Here is a 16969-nt window from a genome sequence, read left to right on the forward strand (position 1 = left end):
ATCAGAACAAAGACACGATTTTTGTTGTTGTAACCCACTAAACTTTGGGGCAATTTTCAATGCAGCGATAGATAATGTGTATTAACAAGCATGAAACTTCAAAATAAACAAATATGAAATTCCTAAAGTAACAGGAAAAATATACTGGGGGCAGAAGACCCAATTTCTAGACCTAACACCTATTCTCGTGACTGAATGGTGTTGAATTTGATCAAAAGGAAGTTACTAGTTTCAGCAAAGCAGAAGACTCAGTTTATAGAGAGTTAAGGAGAAAGTGATCAGTGAATGGTAAAAACATGCAAGTATAGAATAATCGTTCTAGAAATTAAAGCAACATAGTTTTCAACACCCCATATGTTTTATTTATTTTTTAAATGCTTATTTTTGAGAGACACAGACAGAGAGACAAAGAGAGGGAGAGAGAGAGAACATGAGCGGGGGAGGCGGAGAGAGAGAAAGGGAGACAGAGGATCCAAAGCGGGTACCGCACTGACAGCAGAGAGCCTGATGTGATGTGGGGCTCAAACTCACAAACTGAGAGATCATCACCTGAGATCTCTACTGAGTCATCATTGAGCCACCGAGGGGCACTTTTGACAATGCATATTCCTGGGTCCTACCCCTTAAGATATTAATATAAATAATCTGGGGGTGAGGTCGGAGAATAGTGCTTTGAGATACTGGTAAGGATTAGAACCAGAGACTGTGAAGTATAAAAACAAGCCTGTAACTGAAAGGTCCAATAGCAGGAAATAAAAGTTTGGGGAGATTGGCTTATATTGGAAGTTTGAGGGAAAAGAGTTGGTCAACAGAATAGTGCTGTAAATTTGAAGAGAAAGAAAGTAATTGAAAGAACAGCAAAGTCAAGAGGGAAAAGAACCAAACACATAGGATAGATTGGTTGGGTGGGTTTCTAAAGAATTTACAAATGTTGCCCGAAGTCCCAAGAATGAAAGTATCGCGTGCATTTAAAATAACATGAAAGAATGTAAACCAAATAGGAGCATGGAGTCTTTTAGAGGTGTAGGTTTGTTTATTTATTTATTTTTAAAAAATTTGGGGGGGCGTCTGGGTGGCTCAGTCCAACTTTGGCTTAGGTCATCATCTCTCAGTTCGTGGGTTTGAGCCCTGAGTCAGGCTCTTCTGCTGACCGCTCGGAGCCTGGAGCCTACTTCAGATTCTGTCCCCCCTCACACTCTGTCTCACTCTGTCTCTCAAAAAAACATAAACATAAAAAAAAATAGTTTTTAATTTTTTTAACATTTATGTATTTTTGACAGACAGAGACAGAACATGAGGAGGGGAAGAGCAGAGAGAGAGGGAGACACAGAAACCGACAAACCCACAAACGCTCAAACCCACAAACTGTGAGATCATGACCTGAGCTGAAGTTGGATGCTTAACCAACTGAGCCACCCAGGTGCCCAGGGGTGGAGGTTTAGAGGGCACTTTCACTTGCTTCGTTTTACTTTTTCCATAATGAGAGAGTATTACTCTTAGTTTTTTTTTTTACTCTTAATTTTTTAAAAAAAATTTTTAATGTTTATTTTTGAGACAGAGAGAGACAGAGCATGAACAGGGGAGGGGCAGAGAGCAAGGGAGTCACAGAATGGGAAGCAGGCTCCAGGCTCTGAGCTCTCAGCACAAAGCCCGACATGGGGCTGGAACTCATCAACTGCAAGATCATGACCTGAGCTGGAGTCAGACTCTCAACCGAATGAGCCACCCCGTTGCCCTGAGAGAGTATTACTCTTAATAATTAGGCCAAAAAAAAATTTTTTTTTATTTTTAATTTTTTTTTCAACGTTTTTATTTATTTTTGGGACAGAGAGAGACAGAGCATGAACGGGGGAGGGGCAGAGAGAGAGGGAGACACAGAATCGGAAACAGGCTCCAGGCTCCGAGCCATCAGCCCAGAGCCCGACGCGGGGCTCGAACTCACGGACCGCGAGACCGTGACCTGGTTGAAGTCGGACGCTTAACCGACTGCGCCACCCAGGCGCCCCCCAAAAAAAATTTTTTTTAAGCATCTGAAGGAATTTTTAATTAGGTAACTTTTAACAATCATTATATTGTTATAACTAAATTTTAAAAAATATATTAAAATGTATAAATCCAATATTGTTGGGCCTACAGTAAGTTGATATAATAATGGCATATGAACTCAGGGTTGTAAAACTATTCACACCCTTTGGCCTAACTCCACTTTAAAATTATACCTCAAGGAAATGGCCAGAAAGGAAAAAAAAGTACAAAGATGGTCACAGAAACAATACTTATAAGACTGGGAAGTTGGAAAACTCTCAAAAATTCAACAATAGCGTTAAGGTTGAATAAATTGAAGTACATTATCAAGCTGGAAAACTACAGAAGACTGACTAGGTGAATGCACAGAAATGTTAACTGAAATTAAATAAAAAGATAAAAAGACAACAACAAAATCCCTATGGAGGGATTGGTACCTATGCAAAACAGAGATCTGTGAATTAATAAAGATCAGAGAGTAAGTAATAGGAAGGGAAGTAAAGAGCTATGACTTAATATTCCTTTTCCATAAAATCTTTTAAAAATATGCATTTTTAGTGGGGGAGGGGGGCACAATCTATAGCAGAATTAACTACCACCATGTTTATTCTTTAATTTTCTGTGGCTGACTACTCCAGTGTTTCTCTCCCACTGAAGCAATGTGAGTTAGCACCCACAAAAATCACTGGGCATATAAGCATTGGGGAGTATTTTTAATTAGTGATGTCACGCCAGTGTTTTGAAAACTGGGTGCAGCAAAGGATATATTGGAGAAGAAATGGCAAGTATAGATTTATAAAAGACATTCTTTTACTTTCCTTTTCATACCAACCAAGCAATGGTATATTCTTATGTGGTCACTTTCATCAGAACCAAAGGAAAGGGGCGCCTGGGTGGCTTAGATGGGTAAGCATCTGACTTCGGCTCAGGTCATGATCTTCCAGTTTGTGAGTTTGAGCCCCACGTCAGGCTCTGTGCTGACAGCACAGAGACTGGAGCCTGCTTTGGATTCCGTGTCTCCCCCCTCTCTCTGCCCCTCCCATGCTCATGCTCTCTGTCTCTCTCTGTCTCTTAATAATAAACAGACATTAAAAAAAAAAAAAAAAGAAAAAGAACCAAAGGAAAGACCCGTTGGAATGGAATGTTTACATTCTTTCAAAATATGAAGTATCTCAAACATATCAAGAAGTACCGAGTGTAATATAATAAACACCCATGTACTCCATACCCAGATTTAGCCAATGTGAATATCTGGAAATCCTCTTTGTATCCCTCCCCAATCTTATTCATCTCCTCTCTCCTCTAAGGAAAAACTATTTGAATCTTGGTGTGTGTCCTGCCCTTGCATTTTAAAATATTTTTACCACCTAACTATAGATCTGTAAATAATATAGAATGTCAGTTTGCTTATTTAAAAAATTGAAATGTCATCAGGACATATAGAGCTGACTGCAATTTCTTTTTTTTCATTCAACGTTGCTTTTGAAATATATCCATGTTAATATGTGTAGCTGTAATTAATTTTGTTTTAATGACCGGTATTTTTTAATTATTAATTTTATTATGAATTATTTTTAAAATACAGAAAAAATAAAGTAATACAGTAAACAGTCATGTACTTAAGACCCAATTTCATCATATATTAGCATTGTGCCAAAATGCCATACTAATCCAGACCTTTTTTATTTTTTTTTATTTTTATTTTTTTTTTTTTTTTCTGAAATTTATTGACAAATTGGTTTCCATACAACACCCAGTGCTCATCCCAAAAGGTGCCCTCCTCAATACCCATCACCCACCCTCTCCTCCCTCCCACCCCCCATCAACCCTCAGTTTGTTCTCAGTTTTTAACAGTCTCTTATGCTTTGGCTCTCTCCCATTCTAACCTCTTTTTTTTTTTTTTCCTTCCCCTCCCCCATGGGTTCCTGTTAAGTTTCTCAGGATCCACATAAGAGTGAGACCATATGGTATCTGTCTTTCTCTGTATGGCTTATTTCACTTAGCATCACACTCTCCAGTTCCATCCACGTTGCTACAAAAGGCCATATTTCATTTTTTCTCATTGCCATGTAATATTCCATTGTGTATATAAACCACAATTTCTTTATCCATTCATCAGTTGATGGACATTTAGGCTCTTTCCATAATTTGGCTATTGTTGAGAGTGCTGCTATGAACATTGGGGTACAAGTGGCCCTATGCATCAGTGCTCCTGTATCCCTTGGATAAATTCCTAGCAGTGCTATTGCTGGGTCATAGGGTAGGTCTATTTTTAATTTTCTGAGGAACCTCCACACTGCTTTCCAGAGCGGCTGCACCAATTTGCATTCCCACCAACAGTGCAAGAGGGTTCCCGTTTCTCCACATCCTCTCCAGCATCTATAGTCTCCTGATTTGTTCATTTTGGCCACTCTGACTGGCGTGAGGTGATACCTGAGTGTGGTTTTGATTTGTATTTCCCTGATAAGGAGCGACGCTGAACATCTTTTCATGTGCCTGTTGGCCATCCGGATGTCTTCTTTAGAGAAGTCAGACCTTTTTTAAAGGAAGAACATTTTTAGGTACAGTTGTATAGCTTCCTGGGTGAAGTGAGGAAGAACCCAAACCCCATTTAGTATTTAGCTTAGAACTTACTTTAGAATGTCAAATCATTTCAAACAAAATAATGAAGCCATACCCTGAAGATCTGCCTCAGGAGATTCTCAAAATATGTCTATTTCTATTCCTAATTTCTGAAAATTATTCATGATAATCCACTCAAACTGAAGCCAATTGCTAGAATGTGAGCACTACATCATACACATATTTGTGCCCTAGATGTGTCATGAATCAGTGAATAAATAGTTCCAAGTTTTTTTAAAGCACAGATGGTGTTTGTGGCAGCCATAAGAATGCGTCTCTCGGATCTCCAAGCATAATACTGATGGCCTGGGCTGCTATGTTTTGAATCTACTACACTTCTCATAGGCTGCTCCCAGCTAAGGACTGAGTGAGGCAGGGAGAGAGGAAACTCCCCTGACCAATGACCTTGGCTTGAGGACTCCCCATTGGCCTTGTAAAAACTTTCTTCAACTACTTTGTACTCTAAGATGCTTTCTGTGGAGACTTCCGTTCTTCCCTCTCTCCATCATAATCTACCAGCTCTCCCCCTGGCTCTGGCTGCCTATCTATTTTCCCTCACAGGTGTTTCCCTCCAAAATCTTTCCCACATCTAATCTTGGAATCTGCTTGGAGGATCTTCAGTAACACAGTGGTTAAATGTATGGGTTTCAAAGGATTCTCTAGATAGGTCATTAAGAATAAAAAGAAATAATTATGTGCTCAAAGATTTAGGATACAAATATTTAGGATTAGGATTTAGCTCAAGGATGTAAGTGATGACAACTTAAAGGTTACATGAGGCCAGGAGAAGGATTATGTTTCCCAGGAAGGTCCAAAGGATTTGCCATTCATCAAGAGTGTTAGAAATGAGCTAGTACATGGTGCCCCAGCATCACTATGAAGTGTAGTGTGGCTCTCTTCTGAGGCCAGGGCTAATGGCAGGAGAAGCAGTTACAGAACTTAACTCACTGATAGCAGTGAGGATGAAAAGGCCCTGGAGTAAGAAAGGCTGGTGGTAGTATTTCACCACCAGAAGCCAGAGGGTCACAGTGTCCACAGTTATGGGAGGGTTAAGAGAACACAGCGTCTTGAAGGATAAAATAATTGTACAGCCAAAATGCACTGCTTCATATACATAGTCAAAACAGAGCAAGAGTGGATGAGTAGGAGGTTGAACGAAGTTACCCCAAAAGAGTCCTTTGCCCAGTCTCTGGACCCGAACCATTTTTCAGTTTTCAGACCTAGTGCCCAATGACTGAAGAGATGATTGGGTCTCAGGGGGAAGGACTCTGTAATACATAAAGATTTCCCCAGTGCTTCTCCAAAGGGATCTAGGCCATGTATGGTGTGAGTGTTCACTGCAGAAAGGGAAACTTTCAGACATTTCAAGTACTGTTGGACACAGGGTCCAAGTTGGTACTGATATTCAAAGACCCAAAACTTTGTCCCAGGCTCTGTATTATAGTGAGGACACACACACAAGGGCCAGGTGATAAATAGAGTCTTACCCAAAGTCTGGGTCCACTCGTCTCTGAACTCACCTGGTACTCATTTCCCAAGCCCTCCAATATATAATTGGGATTGATATATGTGGTGATTGGAGTCACCCACACATTGGGCCTGTTGGTGAGAGCTCTGATAGTGGGGAAGGCCAAGCAGAACCCTCTGAGACTGCCTAACTCCCAGCAAGATAGTGTTACATCAGAAACAGTGTAACCCTGGAGAGGGATGGCAGAGATTAGTGCCACCCTTAAAGATGCAGGCATGCTGGTCCCCTGCATATCTCTGTTTAATTTGCTGGTTTGGTCCTTGCAGAAACCAAATGTATCTTGCAGACTCCTGCTAGCTCAACCAAGAAAGAGCCCTGATCGCAGTCATCCAGCCAGATGTAGTTTCTTTGCGAGGACAGATAATATGGTATGTAGTATGCAGCCACTGGTTTGGTGAGTGTATATTCTTCTATACCAGTCAGGAAAGATGATCAGAAATGGTTTGCTCCAGGGCTGTGTTAACTCTCCCACCATTTGTCATCGTGTAGCCTGAAGACATCTGGACCATCTGGACATACCACAGAACATCATATTGATTCATTACACTGATGACATGATGACAGTCTGGCAGATGAGTAAGTAAGAGGGTACTAGAGTGCTAGAGAATTGGTAAGACACATGTACTCCAGACGGAGAGAGACACACTCTACAAAAATTCAGGTACTTGGCAACTCAGTAAAGTTTCTGCACATCCCACAGTCAGGAACATGCCAAGACATTCCCTTCAAAGTAAAGGGAAAATTGCTGCATCATGCATCCACTGTTACAAGAAGGAAATACAATGACTGTGAAGCCTTCTTGGACTTTAGAGGTAATGGTCCTAACTGTAGAGCAAGTAGCCCTGCTGTTTAGAACAATGATTTCAGCACACTCTATGGTATTTGAGATGTCAGTAGTACAAAAAGATACGACAAGAAGTTAATGACAAGTCCCAAAGGAACAACCACAACTCAGGCTCGTGGGGTTATGGAACAAGGTCACCCCATCTGCAGCAGAGAGTTATGCCCCTTTTGTAAAATAGCTCCTAGCATGCTAACGAGCCCTGATAGAGCTGAAATGCTGGACTTTGGGATGCCAAGCAACCACAGTCTGGAACTGCCCATCATCAGTTAGGAACAAGTCATAAAGTAAGCAATCCATCATAAGATGGATATGGTACATTTGAGACTGAGTATGAGCAGGAAAAAATGACGCTGCCCGGGGCATGAACAGTGGATCCAGGACCTCATGGCATCCACTATGTAGGAGTGTCCCTTCTGAGTTCACACCAGTGGCCACATGGATCTCCTATTCAATCAACTGAAGAAGGAGGAGTCCCCCTCCCCCATTTGGTTTATGGATGGGTGATTCAGCATTAGGCAAACACCCAAAGTGGATGCTGCCTGCATTATATAACTTATTCAAGGTGGCTGTGAAAAATGGTGATGAGACTCTTTGTGAAAGAAAAATCTTCCCAATAGGCAGAACTTCAGATGTACCTGGTCATCCACTTTGTGTGAAAGGGAAACTGGCCTAGAGTCAAAACATAGATGGGCTCTGGCCAGTGGGGAACGGTCAGAAGCCTGGAAGGAGAAAAATACAAATATCAGAGATAAGGAGGTCTGAAAAAGAGACATGTAGACAGACATATGAGAGTGGGAACAAGGTGTGAAGATTTTTATGTTGTATTTTAATACCCATCAAAAAGCACCCACATGGTCTGAGACCCAAATGACCAAGCAAAGTAACTTGACTAGCTGACATTCACTGGCATGATAGGCAAACAGATGACATGATCACAGTGAAAGAGATAGACGCTTTGCATGGGTCAAAAAACATGACTTCCACTTATGAAGGTCAATCTAGTGATTGTCTGCTTTGAATCAATCTGCCAGCAATAGACACCAATGTGGAGACTAACTGGCCACTTGGTAGCAAATGGTCTACAGGGGGCCATTTTCATTCTGGAAGAGGCAGTGGTTTTTCTCACAGGACTAGAAACTTAATCTGGGTACGGGTTTGCCTTTCCTGTGCACTATCAAGCCACTTATAGAATGCCTGAGCTACAGACATGAAACAACATAAGATCCAATCAGGGAACTCATTTTACAGGTCCAGTGATCATGTCATATACTGTGTCATCTAGAAGCTACTGGCTAAATAGAGTATTGGCATGGCATGTTGAAGGTACAGCTGTAGCATCAGCTCAGCGGCAACACCCCAAAAGGATGGGGGTACCATCCTCCAAGACATATATAAACATTGAATTACAGAACTTTATATAGCACTATGTCCCCAAGAGGAAGAATACATGGGTCCACGAACCAAAGGATGGAAGCAGGTGTGGCCTCCCCGTCACTTTGAGTGACCAACTGAAGGCCCCACAGCTCTGAATTCTGCAAGGTTAGAGATCCTGATGTTCAAAATACATATGCTCTTGTCACAAGATAGCCAAGACCTTATTGAACGATAAGCTACAGCTGCCACTTGAACACTTTGGGCTCTGTGTGGCCAGAAACTAGCAGGCAAGAATAGGAATCACCATCTCATCTCGTTAGGGGTAATTAACACAGCAGAAGGAGGCAGGGCTTGTGTTACTTGATGGGAGAGGGGAGGAACATGCATGGAACTCAGGTGGCGACTGGGTGCCTCTTGGTACGTACTTGCCTAATTGTGACAAATGTAATGATGTGGTAATGGAGGTAAGGTCAGGTAAATGCAGGTAAGGTCACCAGGAGCTCAGACCCCTCAAGAATGAGCGTTTGGGAAACACCACCACATAAACCACTGAAACCAACAGAGTGAGGGATTTTAGAGCAGGCAGTGGAGAAGGGACTTAATGAGTACCAGTTTTGGCTGTGAGACCAACCACAGCTGTGGAGGCTGTAGTCTCTTTACTTCCTTCTTCTAACTTTCCCCTCAGGAAGAGGAGCCAACCAGAGCCCTGACGGGGCCGCTCCCCACATATGTTATGAAGTAGATCCACGGAGACACAAGGTAAACTGGCAGATGTGGGGATGTGTCAATCAGATCGTCTTTTAAGAAAGGACTCACTCTGCAGCTGCAAGGAATGTGGTTAGCTGGCTGACAGTCTCTCCAGCTGTTTGTGTCTTCAATTTCTGGTTACCATCCTATGCTTTTCTCAGGGTTGTCCCAGTTAATGACTGAACAAGGCCTAATCATTTCCACTCAATGGGGGAAGTTTAAAGAATACCCTTTGGGGGCGCCTGGGTGGCGCCGTTGGTTAAGCGTCCGACTTCAGCCAGGTCACCATCTCGCGGTCCCAGAGTTCGAGCCCCGCGTCAGGCTCTGGGCTGATGGCTCGGAGCCTGGAGCCTGTTTCCGATTCTGTGTCTCCCTCTCTCTCTGCCCCTCCCCCGTTCATGCTCTGTCTCTCTCTGTCCCAAAAATAAATAAACGTTGAAAAAAAAAATTAAAAAAAAAGAATAACCTTTGTTCTGGAGCTCCCTGTTGGAGTAGCCTGCCCAGTCCTGCTTCTGCCCCTTTTCTTTTACAGGTGTTACCGCCCGCCCCCTCCCCCGCCTCCCATAAACTTTTGCATCTGCTTCTGAGAGAATCTAATAGAGACAGATGCATCCATTAGGCCTCTGAACTCAAGTCATTCCCTGTTCCCAGTCCTGGGATGTGTGACCCAAGTAATAGAACAGCTGTTTTCTCACATGTTAAACTAAAGACTTGTTCCTTTCATAAGTACATTACATGATTGATGTGAGGATAAAATGAAAATGTGCAGGAAAATGCTATGTAATTTGAATATTGCTATGTAAATGATTACAATCTTTATTAAAAGGCCTACAGAGTTCAATCATTTTGCAGATTACCTAACAGTCCTCAATAGTTAAAAAAAAAATTCACACAGGGGCGCCTGGGTGGCTCAGTCGGTTAAGCAGCTGACTTCGGCTCAGGTCATGATCTCGCGGTCCATGAGTTTGAGCCCCGCATCAGGCTCTGTGTTGACAGCTCAGAGCCTGGAGCCTATTTCAGATTCTGTGTCTCCCTCTCTCTGACCCTCTCCCATTCATGCTCTGTCTCTCTCTGTCTCAAAAATAAATAAACGTTAAAAAAAATTAAAAAAAAAATTTCACACAGATAATTGTTTTCAAGGCCTTTCAAAGCTGGTAAGGTGATGTGGTTTTCTATGGCGTTACTAACTCCTAGGGAGTAATTTATATACTCAAAGATCTTGCTTGACTGACAATCAGATGCATACCTAAATAATTGTTGAGTAGTATACAGTAAGCTGCCATGGGAATTTTGGTTTCTTTCTTTTCATTTCTAGGATAACAATTACTTAGAGGAAATGAGAAACATCGAAACAACCCTTCTGATCAAACACAGTGACCAGAGTATTTGGGGAAAATGCTTAATACCTGTGTGACAACCAAACAATGTTCTCCTGCACTATTGTGATCAGACACAATTTAATATCTGTGGATAAATATTGCTATTTTAATAAACATAATAAAAATATTTCCTATGAACATATCCTTTTAATGCTCATTCTTGGTATTTATAGTTATCTGTAATGTACTATGACACCTAGTGATAATGTCATCACTTTTTATCAGAAAAACTTTTAGTGGTACATTTTTAGCAGAAGACAGGAAAATAATGTTTGCTTACCTGGTGATACAGATTTGCAATGGGTTTTCTGTCTCCCTTTCTTCCTGCCTTTTGAAAGTTAGATCTCTGATTTATTTGCACTAGAGAGTTGGCACAAGTTCGGTTACAAGACTTGAAAATTTGTGGTTCCACATAAAGAATAGTAAAAAAAGAGTTAAAAAATCTGTCCTTTCCCCTTTTTGCTCATCCTGCCCCAATTTTTTTTTTTTTTCGGTACAAGTAGATCTACAGTTCTACAATGTCCTCCTGAGTGATAGGGTTAAAACTTTTGGCTGTTTATTCAGATGTCAGTATACTGAAGTAAACCTAGATAATGGTTTTAATCCAAATGGTTTTGCATAAATGGGGCGCCTGGGTGCCTTAGTCCGGTAAGCCTCCAACTCTTGGTTTGGGCTCAGGTCACGATCTCACAGTACAGGAAGGAGCTGGAGCTTGGAGTCGGGTTCTGAGCTGACAGCACAGAGCCTGTTTGGATCCTGTGTCACCCTCTCTCTCTCAAAACAAATAAACTTAAAAAAATGAAATATGGACAAAAGTAAAAGAATAATTCCCATGGTACTTTACTGTGGATGCAGAATACCTGCACTATGAATGGAGTGCTAATGCGAAAGAGAATGCCAATAATATAAACTAGATAAGATCCACCAGGCAATTTTAAAAATGTGTTTCGTCATCGTTCAGCAAAAGTAGAATTCTTCAGATTTACATGATTTTTTTTTGTATGTGCATTCTGTGATCTCTGATAATTGAATTCAACTTCAAAAGGGTTTAAGCCAGTGACTTCAAAACGAGGTTCACAGAACAGTACACAATGATGAAATCAGAAGCAATAAAACACGGCTGAACTGGAACGTAAACATTCATACTATTAGAACAAGACTGAATTTTCATTTAATTTAATTTAGTTTTGGAGTTCTCTTGGGTTGTCTTCAGACAATTCTCTTTCACATCTTAAACGGTGTCTCAAGAGTGTTAGGGAGAATCCAACAATCTGGGGTATCCTAGTAAAGTTTAGCACATAGCTCCTGTGATGTTACCGAGTGTTTTCTGAATATAGGAGTTATCGATACCGACTTCCACCAGAGCGAAAGCAAACACATTTACATTTCAAGGTGCCTTTGAATGACGGGGCTTCGAAAAATCTCAGTTCCTCCACCTTTGTTCCTTCCTTCTCGAGACTCAGAGGCACCTGTACCGCAAGGCACACCTGGCACTCCGACCGTCTCCAGAGCCAGCAGACTGACTGCTGCCAACTGCCGGCTCCAGTCTTGGGAGAAGGAGTCTGCGCGGAAAGATGGACAGAGTCCTGCGCGCGGCCGCTTGCAGGCGAGGGCGGGGGACGCCGAGGGGCGGAGCCGGCGCGCGCGCACGGGGTGTGCGCGCCGCCGCCGCGTCACCAGCGTGCGGCACGTGCCCGTGTTTACGTCCCTCGTGGAGCAGCCTACGTCAGCAGCCAAATGGCAACATTGTGGCGATTCTGAAGCTCAGAGTTTAGGAGACGCGTTTCTCCGTCAGGCCGGCTCCGGGCGGTGGGGAAGAAGAGAAGAAGGAGGAGGGGCGGGGAGATCCGCTTGGACGAGCGGCCGGTCTTGACCGCCTACCGGCCTGCCTGGCCCCGCGGGACCCGCGCCTCACCTTCAGAGAGCCGAAGACGCAGCACCGCGGCCTCGCGCTGGGGGCGGCCGGGTCGGACGCGAGGCGCCGCCGCAGCGCGGGGCTTGTAAACAGATCCAGCCGCACGTGACCATGTGAACTACCTGCTCCAGGGACGCGTATTGTCTTTCCCGCGAGCCCCGCCACAAAGAAGCGCGGCGGGTTCGAGTGCTGAGGGCCGGGCGAGCAAGCGGGGAGAGCCGGCTGGCGCGCTAAGATGGCCGAAGGCGCCCAGCGAGGGTGAGCAGGGGGCGCGGCGCAGCCAGCCGGTGAGTCTTCGGGCGGGCAGGGCCCTCGGCGCCTCCCCCGTGGCCTGGCTCCGGAGCCACCATGTCTTTCGCGCTGGAGGAGACGCTCGAGTCGGACTGGGTGGCCGTGCGGCCCCATGTGTTCGACGAGCGCGAGAAGCACAAGTTTGTCTTCATTGTGGCCTGGAACGAGATTGAGGGCAAGTTTGCCATAACCTGCCACAACCGGACGGCCCAGAGGCAGAGGAGCGGCTCCCGGGAGCAGGCGGGGGCGCGAGGGGGCGCGGAGCCCGGAGCACCCACGTCGGACGGGACCCGCGGGCCGGGCAGTCCAGCTGGCAAGGGCCGGCCCGAGGCCACGGCCTCTGCGATTCTGGGCAGGAGCCCGGGACCCCGGAGGAGTCCGGCCTGGGCGGAGGGCGGCTCTCCGCGGAGTGCGCGCAGCCTTCGAGGGGACCCGCTGCTGCGGAGTCCGGCCGGCAAAGGGGCGGAGAGCCCTCTCAGAAGCCCAGTGCGGGCCCAGACTAGCCCGGTTCGAAGGGGATCTGAAGGCAGAGATGTGGCGGGGGCCGCCCCTTCGGCGCCTCCGGAGGCCCCGGTGTCCTCGGTGCGAGTAGTGAGCGCCTGCGGGGCGGTCTCCGAGGAGATCGAGGTGCTGGAAATGGTGAGGGAGGACGAGGTGGCCCCGGGAGCCCTGGCGCTCTCGGACGCGGAGCAGCCGCCGCCTACCGCCGAGCTGGAGTCTCCGGCAGAGGAGTGTAGCTGGGCTGGGCTCTTCTCCTTCCAGGATCTGCGTGCTGTGCACCAGCAGCTGTGTTCTGTGAACTCGCAGCTGGAGCAGTGCCTACCCGTGTTCCCCGAGGAGCCCTCTGGCATGTGGACCGTGCTGTTTGGGGGGGCCCCAGAGATGACCGAGCAAGAGATCGACACTTTATGTTACCAGCTCCAGGTCTACCTGGGCCATGGCTTGGACACCTGCGGCTGGAAGATCCTGTCCCAGGTACTTTTCACTGAGACCGACGACCCTGAGGAGTATTACGAAAGCCTTAGCGAGCTGCGGCAGAAGGGCTACGAAGAAGTGCTTCAGCGGGCCAGGAAGCGCATCCAGGAGGTAAGAACCTAGTTTGGGCTGCAGCAGTCCTTGTTTTTGGTTGCTCACTGCCGGGGGTTGAAACCTCAGTCTGGACTGTGCGCATTTGGGAAACTTGTTTTTCTGGACAAGAGAAGAGGAAGAAGATGGGTTCCTTACCATTCTCCCCCTTAATTCCTTTCAGTGGTAGGAAAACCGTGCTTTACCTTTATTGGCCCTCTGAAGGAACTTTGATATAAGTCTTTAGATTTTTTTCTTCCATTTATCAAATAGGTTCTATATAATAAGGGTTCGGTTTACTCCTCCATGCTGGAAATAAAATTAGAGCCACTGAGGCCAAAGGCGTCAGGTAAATGGACACCGTGTGTTCATTTCTCTCTTGCCTCTCTTTCCAGCAATAACTGCCCAGATGTTAACCCTACTTTTCTGGTCCTGTTCATTTACTAATAATAGTGTCTTTGGGAATACACTTGGTCTTTTTTTTTAATCTTCATATGTAGTTTGGCAATTTAGGCAAATTTTAAATTCGTTTTCCTCCAAATGAGTGGCCTGTCTAAATGAAAAGGCACCACTCTCCATTGGATGCAAATGTATTTTTAAAGGTTTATAACTACTCTCGGAATCTCTCAAGTCTTGATAACTGGCTCATGTTTCATTCCTGTTTTAGGGAGGGAAAAAAAGGTCCTGGGCAGGAATGTTTATTATACTTTGTGTCCTTCTAAGTAAAAGTAGTACCAAGCCTTTTCAAACTTTCTTAGGCTTAAAATTACATGAAATAATGGAAAAAGTCTGCATGGGTATGCATGCGGAGCTCTACAAGCAAGATAAGATATGCATAATTTGAGGTCCTGCCTACAGAACAGCTTCTGCTGAAGGAACTTTACTAAAAGAGTATTCCAAAATATATTTTAGTTTTCAGGTAGTCTGTATGGTTCAGTCTGTATAGAGTGTGCAACTACTGATCTCCTGGTTGAGTTGGAGCCCCAAGTTGAGTGTAGAGATTACTTAAAAATAAAACATCTTGGTAAAAAAAGATACACTTTAGTTTTTACCAATGGACACTAACATATTTCCTCAAAGCTACTATTTTTAGTATTACTACTAATTGAGGTTAGAGGTGGGGTGGGGAAATGCTCCTTTTTATGGTGTTTATATTCCTGACATTGTGTTGTCATCTGTTAACCATGCCTGTGTTTATGTAATACTTGAATCCTGCTATTAAGGCTAGGATGCTCATCTCCTGGTTTCTTCATAGAATAGTATGGTATTTTTCATTGCTAGACTTGGAAACTTAGGAAATAACTTTTTGTTTCCCTAATCCCACAGTGCTCTCTTAAAACTTAATGAATTCAGGTTTTCATTGCTTCCTGTAAGTTTATTTAGTGCTAAGCATCACCCACCTGGTAATGTGATCCTAGAGTTCCAGTGATCTGTTTTTATTTTCCACCTTATCATCTTCTGGCATCTGTGTTCCCCCTTAAATTCTTTTTGGAAGGAAGTGACAAATTTTAAATGGTCACATATATTTTCTTTAGAGTTTTGTTAAAACTGACCTGTATTTTTTTTTTTAATCTGGAAGGACAAATTAGTGCTTCTTTCTCTTACACTTTTTTGTTACATTTTGCAATTCTTACATTTCTAAAAATGTAGGCAGGTTTAGTTTTAGTTTTGTTGATATTCAGAAAAAGTAATTTTGTCTGGTTTAATTCAAATAGGGTCAAAAATGAGGATTGCCAAAACATGTAGTTAATTAATTACAGTTATCTGGAACTCTTCCATGGGGGTGGAGTGTTACATTTTTTTAAAAGAATATCTTTTCCTAATTAAGGTTATATTGACCATAATAAATTCTCCTTAACGGAGAGAGGTTTAAAGTTTTAAAGAGTATTTTGTGTTCTGGAAAACAACTCAGATGAAGTTTATTGTAAATTCGTTGGACATTAAATACGTACATACATTTTTGGTGCTTCATTTAGTTGGCTTGAACAGTATTTGAAAAATAACAATAACAACAAATTCACTTATAGTGCTCACCCTGATAGGTACTGGAACTTTATTTTGAAAGAAATGAGGCTTAGTGGGGAAAAAAGGGTGGTGTGATTTAATTAGTGACGTCTGCTCTGGGCTTGATAATGGGAGTTTAAGAGCACACCAGCCTTGTTTTTGTTGTTGTTCCCTAACTGCTTAAGTTTTTTACTATTTTAATAGTTTGCAATAACTTTTTTAAAGTAAAATATTTATGGAAATTTTGTCAGTTTAGTACTAATGATTCTGTTAAGTTTAGTTATTACCTCTCATTGAATGGTTTTTTTGTTCCCAATTTTGAAGTTGACTTAATTTGTGGCAGTGGCTATAGGTGTTCAAGCCAGGTGTACCTGGTAAATTAAACACATTTTTAGATACATGTTACTAGAAAATTTAGTCTTTGGTTATGGTTTTCCCTCTTTTTAATTTCTCTGGGTCTATTCTGCTTTTTTTTCCTCCATAATATTCCTTTTCCTATCTATTTAAAGGCTTCAGCTTAAAAACCACACCTGTTTTTGTTCAAAATACTCAGTAAATTGTTGAAAGGAGTTGTGTTTTTTGTTTGTTTGTTTGTTTGTTTTTTAAGTAGAACAGACTGTACTGCTAGATTGTAAACTTTTCAAGGTCACTGGCCTTGACAGTATCTTGGAATTCTCTTTGCCATCCCTGGTTCAGGGCCACACATCTTGTGAGCACTCAATATTTGTGGACCAAGAACATGAGAGGTGGTTGTTTTTTTTGTTTGTTTTTGTTTTTGTTTTTTTTAGTATTATGAGAATTTAAAGGATTTGGAAGAATCTTTTTGATTTATAGTTGTAGGTAAATAAAATTTTAAAAATTGATAAATGTAAATTCCTTAAGGGACTGTACAATTTGAGAAGTAGGAGTAAAATGTTTTAAAACTGTAAAGAACTTTCTAAATAAGAGGTTGTTATCTGGCATTGATGAATTCCCTATAAATTGAGGGGAGCTATAGATGGACTTTAATGGGGTCCTTTAAGGTAGTGAGCCAAGTTTTATATGCACAGACATATTTGGATTTTTGGGGAGAAAGACTTTTATCAGATTCTTCAAGGTGTTCCTCAGAAAGGGCTTTAAATCTGTACTGGTAATTCATTTGCTTTGTAAACTTTGGGCATAACTCTTGGAGTTTA

The 16969-nt window shown here is 43.1% G+C and overlaps 1 protein-coding gene across 2 annotated transcripts in view; it reads left to right on the plus strand.

Annotated features, from left to right (window-relative positions):
- Positions 1-11002: 11002 nt before the first annotated feature.
- Positions 11003-16969, plus strand: part of JMY (junction mediating and regulatory protein, p53 cofactor) — a 106509-nt gene continuing 100542 nt past the window's right edge. For both annotated transcript variants that reach the window (XM_043592828.1, XM_043592829.1), the window contains exon 1: positions 11003-13811. In XM_043592828.1, coding sequence (XP_043448763.1) covers positions 12783-13811 — 1029 coding nt within the window. In that variant the 5' untranslated portion in view covers positions 11003-12782. The remainder of the gene's footprint in view (positions 13812-16969) is intronic.

Source organism: Prionailurus bengalensis, chromosome A1 (assembly GCF_016509475.1).
Source record: "Prionailurus bengalensis isolate Pbe53 chromosome A1, Fcat_Pben_1.1_paternal_pri, whole genome shotgun sequence".
In the NCBI taxonomy this organism is placed as follows: Eukaryota; Metazoa; Chordata; class Mammalia; order Carnivora; family Felidae; genus Prionailurus; species Prionailurus bengalensis.